Source organism: Loxodonta africana, chromosome 1 (assembly GCF_030014295.1).
Source record: "Loxodonta africana isolate mLoxAfr1 chromosome 1, mLoxAfr1.hap2, whole genome shotgun sequence".
Classification (NCBI taxonomy): Eukaryota; Metazoa; Chordata; class Mammalia; order Proboscidea; family Elephantidae; genus Loxodonta; species Loxodonta africana.
Window position 1 is genome coordinate 106,766,080 of NC_087342.1, and position 11,925 is coordinate 106,778,004.

General features: G+C 55.3%; 1 protein-coding gene across 1 annotated transcript; it reads left to right on the forward strand.

Moving 5' to 3' along the window:
* Positions 1–820: 820 nt before the first annotated feature.
* Positions 821–11,463, forward strand: LINC03040 (long intergenic non-protein coding RNA 3040). Its single transcript, XM_023543464.2, is given in 6 exon segments — positions 821–901; positions 6,039–6,242; positions 6,244–6,303; positions 6,461–6,514; positions 7,989–8,084; positions 8,087–11,463. Coding segments are annotated over 6 exon segments (654 nt in total). The 3' UTR covers positions 8,246–11,463.
* Positions 11,464–11,925: the final 462 nt, after the last annotated feature.

An 11,925-nucleotide genomic window follows, 5' to 3' on the forward strand; every position in this document is an offset into this window, starting at 1 on the left:
AGATGATGACATTGAGCCACAAACAAGTCAAACCCTGCATGCCCAAGGTCACATGACCAGTAAGCGGCAGAAACCTGAGTGGCCCAGGCCCTCTGCCTTCAGGGCCCATGGTTCTCAGCTTCTTCCACACCTGAGTCAGGCAAGGTGCCGTGGGTGGTGAGGCTGAGGCGTCTGCATTCCCAAGACAGTGAGCTCAGCCATCCTCAGTTTGGGGTGTGGGGGTGGCAGGACTGAGATGCCAAACAGGGCAGTTCCAATCCCAACCTGACCACTGACGTGCTATGTGACCTTCTCTGGGCAGCGGCCGAGGCAGACGTCAGCTGCCAGGTGACAGTGGGCCTACAGAGCCAGCCAGGCCTGGCAGGAGCCCCACACTTCAAGGGGATGAAGTCAGGGGCGGGAAATAATCCTGGAGTCAGGGGAAGGCTTGCTTTGGGGTGACATTCCTGGAAAGTTCTGCTCTGATTGGCTTGAGGTTGGGACCTCTGCACAGGCCCTCCCAGTCAGGAGTGAGTTTATTAATAAACCCTGCCTCTGCCCCCTGCCCTCACCCAGGGGAGAAGGAAAGGCTTCCTGGGGCTTCTGGGCCCACAACCCTCCCCCCCAAAAAACCCACTGCAGTCGAGTTGATTCAGACTCATAGCAGTGAATCCTGTGGGGTTAGGGAAGCCCTTAGATCTAGATAAGGGATGTAGCCCCCAGACTACATTCCCCACCCCCTGCAGTCCAGAGCTCCCTCAGCTTTGACCATAGACTCTGGGGGATTAGGATAAGTGGTGGAGTGGGATGGGTGGTGTGTAGCGTGCATGGGCTTGCAGGCATGCATGGGTGTCTGCATGCATGGCTGGGTGCAGGCGTGAGTCCCAAGCAGGGCTACGAGTGTGACAACTCGCTCCCGAGCGTGCGTGCGTGCCTGGGTACATGTGCATTGGCCTAGAAGTGTGCAAAGCTATGTGAGCATCTGGGTGACATGTGTGGGTGGCTGTGGGTGGGGGAGGCAACTGAGTGTGAGGGGTGCTAAGGCAGAGGAGCTGGCGGCCTCCCTCCCAGGTGCTTCCCTCTGCAGTTCATTAGCACCTAAGGCCTAAATTAACTGCTGCTGCTCCACCACCAAGCGGCTCTGACCCCATTAAGCCCCTGCCCCTTTCCTAGGACGGTGGAGCGGGTGCCTCCTGAATTGGCAGGGCAGGGCAGGATCCTTTGGGGGAGGAAGGAAAGGCCTGGGGTGGGGGAAGGGAGGCCAGGGCACAGAACTTAATATAGTCACAGGCTGGCCAAGGAGGATCTCAGCTCCTATTACACCTGCCACCTCACCCCATCATATGACCAGCTCCTGCTGGTGAGGCGTGGGCAGAGTGAGGAGCACTAGACCAGGACACTGCTGGGGGCCGCCTCACGCTCTACTACTACCCCCTACATATCCCTAAATGGACAGGATGTGGGGCTCCAGGGTCCCCTACCACCTCAGCCCTTCTCCCAGCTGATCCTCAGGGATGCATGGAATCCAGCCAGCTCTCTGCTCAGTGCTCAGCGTGGTTCTGGGCTGGCTCAGCTGGGTGGTCCTGAGCCCCAGTGGGCCCAACTAGGAAGAAAGAGAAGGGAGGGAGGGCCTCCAATACTGATCCCGTCACAGCCGCCTTCCAGGGTCACCCAAAACCCTTCCAGGCTCTCCCAAATTCATGGTGCCAAATTACGACACACCTGTGAGCAGAGTCCTGGGCCAGCCCTGGGGGTAAGAGCCAGGTGGGAGAGAAGCAGTTGGTCCAGTCAGCAGACACCTCCCAGCCACTCCAGGAGAAGCATCAGGCTCAAGAGAAGCTTCTTCTCTAAGCCCCTTCTACACAGAAATCCCCAGCCTAAGGAGGAGACGCAGCCCTGCCCTCAGGGAGCACCAGTCTGAGATGGAGACACAACTCTGCCCTCAGGGAGCACCAGTCTGAGGATAGAGACACAGACCTGCTCTCAGAGGCCTCCAGTTTGAGCAGGAGACACGGTCCTGCCCTCAGGGAGCCCCAGTCTGAGGAGGAGACACAGCCCTGCCCTCAGGGAGCCCCAGTCTGATGGAACTATCAACCCAAATCCCTTCTGCTGAACGTCCTGTGCGACCCTGGGGAGTTATTTAACATCTCGGAGCTTCGGTTTTCTTATCTGCAGAATGGCAACGCTATAACCTACCTCAAAGCCTGTTTGAGGATGAAGTTGGATAATGTCAAAACATGCTTAGTATGTTGCCTGGCAGATAGCAAAAGCTGAATAAAAGTGAACCCTAGTGATGCAGTGGTTAAGTACCTGGCTGCTAACCAAAAAGTTGGCAGTTTGAACCTACCAGTCACTCCTTGGGAGAAAGATGTGGCAGTCTACTTCTATAAAGATTACAGCTTTGGAAACCCTATGGGACTGTTCTATTCTGTCTTATATAGGGTTGCTATGCGTTGGAATTGACTCCATGGCAATGGGTTTGGTTTTGGTATTCTTTTGAAATGGGTGCTTTTAGTGGAAGAAATCATCATATTTGGTCTTTAATCAGGGAGGCCGATTGCATTGTGATCCTGTGCACCTCCCACTCCCACCCCGAAGACCCATCTCTCAAGAATCTGACTGCCACGACCCTCCCTGTCCTTCCCAGGTAGCCCCAGTCTCGGCATTTGCAGTCAGCAAATAGCAAGGCCTTAAGTGTGGCCTCATAGAGCCTGGGGGACGTATCCACTCAAATATGCATCTGTGAGTGAGGAAAGGAAACCACCAAGAAGCATAATTTGAGTGGTGTGTGTACGTGTGTGTCCAGCCCAGTCACAACTAAAGAGTGGAGTTCCTTCCCGTACCTACTGACTAATACTACGAGTGTTTGTCACAGGGGCCAAGCTCTTCTGCACTGGGAAGTCCAAGCTTGAGCTGCAAATGCCCTAGAAGACACTGCCAGTGGTTCTGGTCACTGACTTTCTGGGAATGCATTTTTAAAATTTACATTTTTATTGTAGTATAAGCTGCATGCATTAAATTGCACAAATCTTAAAGATACAGCTCAGTGAATTTTTACATCTGTATACACCCATGGACTCACCACCCAGATCAAGCACGGAACATTCCAGCACCCAAGAGGCTCCCTCCCACCCCTCCCAGTCAATACCATCCCCTAGAGGTAGCAGTCTTACTTTTATCACCATAGAGTCATTTTGCCTGTTCTTGAACCTCATGTAAATGGAATCATAGTCTTCAATCTTTGTGTCTGGCTCCTGTTGCTCAACATTATGTCTGCAAGTTTCATCCACATTGTTCACGTAGCACTAGTTCTTCCTTTTTCATTGCTGAGTAGTATTTCATTGAGTGGATATGCCACGATTTACTTATCTATTCTGCTGTTGATAGACATTTGGGTTATTTCCATCTTTTAATCAATAGATTAAAGCTGCCACAGCGTTTTCGTACATGTCTTTTGGTGCACATGTGCCTGGTGACACATTCCTGAGAGCAGATTTTGATTGGGGGTAGGGAGAGGGAGGAAAGGAAAGGTTAAAATTATTGACTCCTGCTCCTGGCCGTGACCTTTCCTGAACCCACCAGACCAGTCTCAGGGACAAGCGGCCAGAGACAGAGCAGCCCCCAAGAGGAACTCACCACTGGGCCAGTAGCCGATCCCGTGTGCATGCATTTGTGTGTATGTGTGTATGTGTGTACATGCATTTGGTTGGTAAGAGTGTGTATGTGGGTGTGGTTATGACTCTCCATGTTTGTGAGAGTGGACACAACTGTGTGTATGAAATTGTGAGTGTGCATGAGTGTGTGTATATGTGTGAGGCAGTATATCAGAGAGTGTGAATGTGTGAGTACTTGTGAGAATGTGTCTGTGTTGGTGTCTCTAATTGTGCTTATGTGACCATGGGTATGTATACAAGTGTGTGTATACAAGTATGTGTATACAAGCGTGTGTATGTGTGCTCCTGTGTCCATGAGACCCTGCTGGATGTGGCTGAGAAGGGTAGCAATACAGGATGGTGGCAGCAACCCCGTCCCCCACTGCCTTTAAAGAGTGGTCTCCCTTAATGAATGCTGGAGGGCTGGCTGGCAGAGGTGGGCTCTGAGAAACAAGGATAAGGGTGTTCACCAAGCTAGGGCCCAGGCGGGAGGCCAAGAGGGTGGCTCCTGCCGACAGGTCTTCTTCCCAGGTCCTCTTCCAAGAACAGTTCCTAGAAAGCCCCTCCACCCAAGCTCCTGTCCTTTGCGCCCCGTTTGCCTGGGCGGGGAGGCACTGATTGACTCATTTCCCTCCCGGGGCTTGAAGCCATGACATACCTCCAAAGCTACCTGTTGTGCCAACCAGGTAGGGGCGGGGCAGATAGCCAGCCCCTCCCAAGCCCTGTCATTCAGGCCAGTCCTGAGCACCATCCAATCACGCCCCACACGCCCGGCCACGCTTGGCCACGCCTCTCACCTCTCTCCTGAAAGCTTGCTGGACCCCAGGAAATAGACAGGGATGAGCAGGTAGTCAGGTAAGGCCCAGGACGGGCGGAATGGAGGGGGCGGTTGCTTATCTCCCCCCCAAAAAAAAAAAATTTTTTTTTTTTTTCCCCAGAACAGCTCTTTCAAACAAACCCACCACCAAGCAACAGGATACTGTTGGCTCGGGGCCTGCTCCTAGCCCGGATTATTTTATTCACTATCAAGTTTGAACGGTGTTCTCATCGTCCCCATTTTAATGTGTCTACTGAGATCCCAAGGCATTATTAAGTGAGCTGCCTAAGATTACTCCGATTTGAGTTTGTTGGACTTTTTTAATTCTCTTTGGAAATCCACGCCCACCCACCCTCTCCCACACACTCAGACTACAATGTTCCCACCATGGCCACCTTCCCAACACACACACACCCTCGAAGGGCAGGCTTCCCCCACCGTTCCCTGGGAAGACTCTGTAGCCCACGGTGGGGGTGGAGGTGGGTGTTGGGGTTGTCTCTTTTCTCCTCTCAGCCTCCTAGATTCTTCTGCGGTGCCCTGGTTTTGTTTTGGGTGTGTGAACTTACGGTCTCTTCAAACTTCGGAGTGTGGGTAAGTGCTCTTTGAGTAGTCCCTGGTTTGTGTGCGCATGTCTGGAATGGGGAGTGGCCTGGGCATAAGGTGCACCTTCAGGCGGCTGTAGCTGCAGTGGGGCATACATTGCACTGTGGTATCTGTGTGTGTATCTGGGCACAGGTGTGTGAGCCTGTGTGGGGGTGTTCATGAAAAGCCTGCTCCCCTGGGTGTTTGGGCATCTGAAGAGTGACTCTCTATTTCTCCCCCTTTCCCAAATAGCGGCCACCAGCCTCAGTTCAGGCTCCCGGGCCCCAGGTGGGGGCCTGATGGAAACCGCCTGGGACTGGGGACAGAGACACCTGAGTAGGGTCTCAAACCCTGCCCAGGCGGCCGGTGCCCTTGAGCCTGAATGGCCTCACCCAGGCAACGGGAGTGTCGTCACCCAATGGGATGGGAACGGAGGGAGGAGGCAGCAGCAAGGCTCCTCCCCTCCCCAGGAGCGCCGGGGAGCGCGCTGGGCTCCCTCAATGGGAGGCTCATTATCCCAGCTCCCAGGAGGTCGAGAGGGGAGGTCGCGCCAGCACTTGACACTGACTACAAAGGGTGGGGGGCACCCCGCAGCACTCTCGCCAGCGGAAGCTGGCTGGGGAGGGGCTGTGACGTTTGGGTGGCCTCATGCAGCCAGGAGGAAGTAGCTAATTGCTGACCTGATGACTGGGCGGCCTGAGATGTGGGGTGATGAGGCCACTCTTGAAAGCAGGCGCCCCAGCCAGAGGAGGGGGCACTGCACGGATGAGCACGTGGCTCTGCAGAGGACAAGGCTGAGGTGGCCATGGCCAAAGGAGAAGGGAGCTCTAGAAAGGGGGTGGAGGGATGTTGAGGCTGGAACTGTTGGAAATGGCTTCTTCCGGGCTCCCCTCAGTTCCAAGAGAAGAGAGTTCAGAGGCCGGAAGGAATAAGGGGACTTGGGAAGGGACTGCAGGAGGAGATGGTGGTAAAGGGTTCTTTTCTTTCTCCTCTTCCATCTACAGTAGCCCCCCGCCCCGCCACCCCACCCCATCTCTCTGCACCCCCCTCTTAGCCTTCTCTTTGGTCCTGTGGCCACGGTTGGTGAGAAAAGAGGGAGTGGGTGGAGGTTTCTATTCACCAGAAGGCTACAAGCAGCCTACCTGGCCATCCCCACCCTGCTGATGGCCAGAGCATCCCTGAGAAGCGGTGGGAGGTCAGCTGACTTCAAGGACAGGAAGACAGGGCGTGTCAGGCAGAGAGAACAGCACAAGCAAAGGCTGGGCAGTGGAGGTTTAGTGAGGTTGGTGGAGCAGTGGGGCTGGGCTGCCATGGTTATGTGGAGAGAGGAGGTGGACAGGGCCATTCCGTACCAAGGGCCACACTGTCTCTTCATGGCAGAAACTGTGGGCACCCAGCACCTGGAGCTTCTCCCACACTCTGGCCACAGCCTCTCGCCAAGGCAGGCCTAGTCATTGAGTGTCCGAGCAAGGGCCGGGACCAGGTCTGGAGCTGACAGGATGGGGGCCCTGTTCCTCAAATCCTCAGGTTCATCAACCCCAGAGAACTGCAACACTGAGTCAGCAGGACACAGGACCCATCATCCATCCAGAGGTCAGTCCTCTGAGCCCATAGCGCCCCCTATGGGCAAGAAGCTAAATTAATCACTGTGGGGGAGGGCTCACCAGCCTAGGGAGGGAGGAGAGAGACAGACTTGCCCTCAGGGAGGCACAGTCTGAGGAAAGAGACACAGGCTCTGACCTCAGCACTGTAGTCTGATCCCTGAAAGTCAGCCTCTGTCCCCAGTCTGATGCAGGAGACATTGTACTTCCATTCTGAAGGGTGAAACACGGTATCTGGCTTCAGGAAACTCCCAGTCTGACTGGAGAGACACAGGACCTGTCCTCAGGGGTCTTCCAAATCAGGGAGACACACTTTGGACTTTTAGAAACCCACAGTCTGAGGGGGGACAGGGTTGCCGAAAAAAATACAGGCTGTCCAGTTAAATTTGAATTTCAGATAAATAACAAATAATATTTTAGTGTAAGTATTGCCCCATACAATATTTGGGACATACTTATACTTTAAAAAAGTATTCTAGTTTATTGGGAATTTAAATTCAACTGGACGTCCTGTCTTTGTATACGTCAAAACTGGCTACCCTAGGTACCTCTAGTCTAAGGCGGGGGTTGGGGGAGGACCCCCAGACATGGAAATGCAGGTAAATATCTCAGCCTGCTGGGGAGGGCAGGGGTGAGACGGGAGGGTAGTCCTGGGGCGCCGGCTCGCAGCAATTTAAAATTCCTTCCAGGCCAGATCACTAATCCCTTCGTGCACAATGGCAGCCTTCTCCCCCGCCGCCCGCGCTCACGCCCTCCCCCGTGGGGCAGTGGTAGTGCCACCACCGGCCTTTCTAAGCCCCTTTGAAGCCTTCAGAGCCCCGCGCCGCGGGAGGCCCCGACGCTATGCCAGTTATGCCAGCAATGTCCCCGCCGCCAGCGGCCACCACCGCTCTCCCATTAATGCTGGCTAATCTGGCTAATAAATAAACTCCCCTCCCAGCACCAGCCCCCCCGGCTCCTCACCGCTCCCCTGAATTGATTTCAGGGCTCAGCTAGAACAAGCGCCCCCACCCACACCCTATTCCCTTCCAATGTTTCTTTTTTTCCTGTCGCTGGCCTAGGTCTGTTGCCCATCTCTGATTCTCTGGAACATTTGGGATTTGGAAGGTCTCTGCCTCGCCCGTTGCATTTCCATCCCTATTTTTCAGTTCACCTGCGCGCAAGGGCAGTGCCACGAGGCTGGGTCCAGGGAACTGGTCTCAATGGCCTGCAGGACCTGAGAGGTTGAAGGAGCGCCCCCTGGAGGCGGAGGAGGCACAGGCCAGCTCCCTCCCTGCCCCGCCCCCAGACTTTGCGCGCCCCTGTCCCGGGGAAGAGGGGCGCACTGCAAGGAGCCCCGGGAGGAGCGATTCCTAGCTAGGAACAGGCGCCAAGCGCCTCCCACGGCGGGAGTCCTTTCAAGGCCTCTGCGGCCCCCTGTGTCCCCACCCGGATTTCCGAGAGTCTGACTCACAGTCGAGCCGGCATCGCTTCACCTCCTACAACACACCCGGAGCGAGCGGAGAAATTACAGGATTGCAGGGGCACGGCTGACCAAAAAAACCAAACCCACTGCGGTGGAGTCGATTCCGACTCATAGTGACCCTATAGGACAGAGTAGAACTGCCCCATAGGGTTCCCAAGGCTGTAATCTGTACGGAAGCAGGCTGCCACATCTTTCTCCCACGGAACCGGCTGGTGGGTTCAAACTGCCGAACTTTCGGTTAGCTTTACCACTGCGCCGCCAGGGCTCATTTAGGTGCACGGCTAATGCGCTCTAATTACCCACTGCCGGTGTCACCCGCTGGGCCAACGCTCCGTAATTAGGCCGCCCCTCCCCTCTCCCGGAACCCGCCGCCTGTGCCCAGGAGCACGCATACCGACTCCGCCCGCCACTGCCACCGCCTGCCGCCCTCCGGGATTGCCCAGCGGTTCCAGGCAAGAGCTGTATATAAGTCCCACCTCCCCAGGGAGGGGTGGGCGGGAATCCGGAGTCTGAAGGTGGGGAAGCCGGCCCCTCCTATCCCCTAAACCTGTAGTCCTCAAAGGTACCTCCACAAGAAGGAACTTGGGAGAAGGTGGGGACCCATTTCGTTGACAGGGACACTGAAGCCTGATGGAAACTGTCAGAGGGAGAGATGGGTAGGGCACGCAGGGCTAAGATGTCCCCATTTTGCACATGAGACAGGTAAAAGTGAAGGCTCTCAGGGAAGGCCACCCAACAAGAGCATCCAGGAGGTGGAGGAGCCAGCCACAGGCTCCTTCCCTAAGCAAGAAAATTACCTTCCCAAGGAGAAAGGTGATATCCTCCAACACAGACCTGGAACCCCTGCTAGCCGACCAGCTGTGGCCTGTGGGTCACAAGGGAGCTGGTGAGCAGTGGGGTGGCTCAAGCTCCCAGCCCAGCAAGGGTGGGTGGAGGTCCTGAAGACACAGAAGCCAGGCCCGGAGGCCAAGACTAAGGGGTGCAACCTGGTCATCAGCTTCTTCATCCAAACCAGGCTCAGACCTGTTTTTAGAAATTTTTTTCTGATTTCCAGGGTGTCACAAACTCATGGCCTGTGGGCTGGGCTCCATCTTAAGTGAGGTTTCATTTGGCCTGCAGTGAGTCTATGGGTTTTGTTTGTTTGTTTGTTTCTTACTGTGTGCTGAATTGTTGTGGTTAGTTGCCATTGAGTCAACTCCGACTCGTGGCGACCCGAAGTGCAAAGGAGAATTGCTCCATAAGGTTTTCAAGGGCCATGACCTTTTGGAAGCAGATTGCCAGGCCTGTCTTCCGAGGTGGCTCTGGGTGGGTTCCAACAACCAACATTCCGGCTAGTAGTCGAATCTCCTGTTTGCTCCCCGTGTGTGACTGTGCCCATCCCCAAAGGCATATGAGTTTGGCTCTGCTTTAGAGCAGCCCACTTAGCCTGTGCCTTTGCCCTGGGAACTGTCTGCACTGTTGCTACTCCTTTGCAGTCTTTATGTGTTTCCTGGGAGGCGTTCTTAGAGGAGTGGCCTTGAGAGCCCCTCTCCTCTATCATCTATCTATAGGCTCCCACATGTGGGGACAGTAGAGGCTCCGCATGTTTCTGGATACCCCTCTGAGGCCCCCTGTTTTCATCTTGCATTTCAGTCTGTGTCTTGGGTATGCACCATATATTTTCCAGCAAGGATGGCAGTTATTTTTCTGCCATGAGATTAGAAGTTTCTTGAGGGCAAGAAATCGAATCTCTCCCTTTAGACTGGAATCTCCTGGGGTGGGGGAGGGGAAATTATCCTCCATCACAGGGAGCTCTCTGAGGGCAGGACGGTGTCTCCACCACAGACTGAGGCTCCCAGAGGGCGGGGCTGTGTCTCCCCTCAGACTGGGGCTCCCAGAGGGCAGGGCTGTGTCTCCCCACAGACTGGTGCTCCCTGAGGGCAGGGCTGTGTGTCTCCTCCACAGATTGGGGCTCCCAAAGGACAGGGCTGTGTCTCCCCTCAGACTGGGGCTCCCACAGAGCAGGGCTGTGTGTCTCCTCAGACTGGGGCTCTCTAAGGGCAGGACTGTGTCTCATCCACAGACTGGGGCTCCCTGAGGGCAGGGCTGTGTCTCCCCTCAGACTAGAGACTCTCCGAGGACAGGGACTGTGTTTCCTTCCTTCAGACTGGGGACTCTGAGGTCAAGGACTGTATCACCTCCGTCAGCCCAAGAGCCTTCTGAAGGTAGGGTCTCTGTCTCCCTCATCAGTCAGGGCTTCCTGAAAGGAGAGGATTCTCCCCTCAGATGGAGCCTTTGCACCTCAGCCTCTGGCTTCCCTCTGTGCCCAGGCATTCTTCCCAGGACACCATTTGTCACACTTTGATGAATGAAACTTACTAAGAATAACTCAGTCCTTGTAGTCTCTAAAGGACAGGGGTGGGGCTGGTGATTGCGGAAGGACTGGAGGAAGCTGGACATAATCCATTCATTCAATAGCATTTCGCAGGGTGCCCAGCTAGGCACTGGTTGGGGGCGCATGGTGAATGCCACAGAGCCCCCTTCCTATGCCCGTCCTGCTGCCACTGAACATAGGGGTGTCCACAAAACCCCTGAGACTGAAATCCCAGCCCCTCCTTCACAGCCTCCCTGCACCAGAAATCATCACCTCAGAGCCACCCACCCCCTCCAACCCTGAACAACAGCTCCCTCTGCTTCTCCCACCCCCGTGGAGGGGGCAGGCTTTGAAGCCAGGTGCTTGGGGTGGGGACTGCTTCCAGGGGGATGTGGGCCAGTGCTGCGTGAGGGTGCCTGATGGATTCCTGTCCACCAAGGTCAACAGGAGCTCCTCAGATGGGGAGACCTGCCACGGTGACCGTGGGGACATGTAGAAACGGTCTGAAACCGGAGGGGTCACTTGGTACTTTAGGGGAAGGGGTGTAAGTGACCCAGAGGATGAGTCCCTGTCCCCCGGCCCTCCACTCCACTCTTGCTCCCTGCTCCTGCCTCTTCCCACTGCCAAACCCCTGAGCCTCCAGTGAAGAACCGAGCAGCCTTTCTCAATGCCACCCTTCTCCCAGCCACTTCAGAGTGGGGTGCACAGGCATGGGGGAGGGGACTGTGACCTTAGCCCACGCTTCTGAACAGGGCCTTCCTGCCACTCCGCCCCCATCTGCCACCTCCTGAGAGGGACATTTTGGTCTGGTCCTGGCAAAAATATCAGCCTGGGAGCCAGGTGACCTGGAACGGTACCAGTTCTGCTGCTGATCCCACTGCGCCCTTGAAGAGCCATGTATTGGCCCCTCCGGGCCTCATCTTCCCCAGGTGTTAAATGAGGAATTGTGTCTAGTTTTCGTGGTTTTCAATCTTGCTTTTTTTTTTTTTTAAGTTGTGTATCCTTTTGTTTAAATAATAGCTTATATGGAACCTCCAATGGTAACAGAGAAAAGTTTGGGTTCTGTGGTGAAAATGGGGGTGGGAGCCCCAAACCCCAAAGTTTAGTCTATCACAAGCGTGCACTTGCACACACGCACATGTACTCAGACCAGCCCTCCAGGGCACACTTCCCAAACCTCCAGACCCTGAAATCCCTTCCTGCTCAAATGTTCTGGGGCCCTGACAGGGCTTAGAGGTCTAGGCTGGGGTGCTGGAAGCTTGGAAGATGAGACAATGATTTTGGAGCCCCGCAAGTCTACGGAGCAGGGCAGCGGGGGGGGGGGGGGGGGCTTGAGCTGGTTGGGGAGGGAGTCCTAACACTGGCCTGGCCCAGCCTGCGGCCTGGCAGGGGCCTGGGTCCAAAGCAGCAGCTGCGTACAACCCCTCATTGCCGTCCCCACCCATCCAAGCTTGAAGTCTCCTATCCACTAAGCT